Genomic DNA, 672 nt, shown 5'->3' on the forward strand with positions numbered 1-672 from the left:
AAGTAAACCATGCCCTGGGCTTCTACCATGAGCAGATGAGGAGTGATCGCGACAGTTATGTTGACATCATGTTCCAGTATATCTCTCAAGGTACTGGGAACATTTACACAAGGAGAATTTAGCAATGTTTTTATGAAGAGAGACATTACCATTGCTTTTGTCTTGTTACAGCATCCTGGGGTAATTTTAATAAAGCGGATACTAATAACCTAGGCCTTGAGTATGACTATGATTCAGTGATGCATTATGATGGGTAAGTCATGAATTTTGTACTAGAAGGAAGATTGTTGTTAAATGGTAACATTAATTAATGATAATATGTTGATCTAATCTCCATTTGACTCTTCACAGCTATGCATTCTCCAACACATCAAACCAACCCTCAATTGTCCCCAAGCCTGATCCCACTGTGCCCATTGGACAGAGAAATGGACTGAGTACTTTGGATGTCTCTAAAATTAACCGACTTTATCAATGCAGTAAGTTTCTGTAGACTTTAGATTTTCCTAGTTTGACGCATTAGAATTGATACATTTTTAGGTAGATGGAGCCCATACCAACCAAGATTCCTACTGCTGTTTTTTGACCAAGTTAGAAAATGAAAATCAAATTAGTTGCCATGTTAACTGGCTAAATCTGTCTTTTCATATGCAATTTAAATGAATTAACTCA

General features: G+C 36.6%; 1 protein-coding gene across 1 annotated transcript in view; it reads left to right on the forward strand.

The window, feature by feature from the left end:
- Window positions 1-672, forward strand: part of LOC108803954 (astacin-like metalloendopeptidase) — a gene marked incomplete at both ends in the record, with an annotated part of 7,051 nt that overhangs the window by 1,667 nt on the left and 4,712 nt on the right. Inside the window, 3 exons of the mRNA XM_018575734.1 lie at window positions 4-90; window positions 172-253; window positions 352-479. Coding sequence (XP_018431236.1) covers window positions 4-90; window positions 172-253; window positions 352-479 — 297 coding nt within the window. The remainder of the gene's footprint in view (window positions 1-3; window positions 91-171; window positions 254-351; window positions 480-672) is intronic.

Source organism: Nanorana parkeri, unplaced genomic scaffold (assembly GCF_000935625.1).
Source record: "Nanorana parkeri isolate BGI_ZX_2015 unplaced genomic scaffold, ASM93562v1 scaffold4562, whole genome shotgun sequence".
NCBI lineage: Eukaryota > Metazoa > Chordata > Amphibia > Anura > Dicroglossidae > Nanorana > Nanorana parkeri.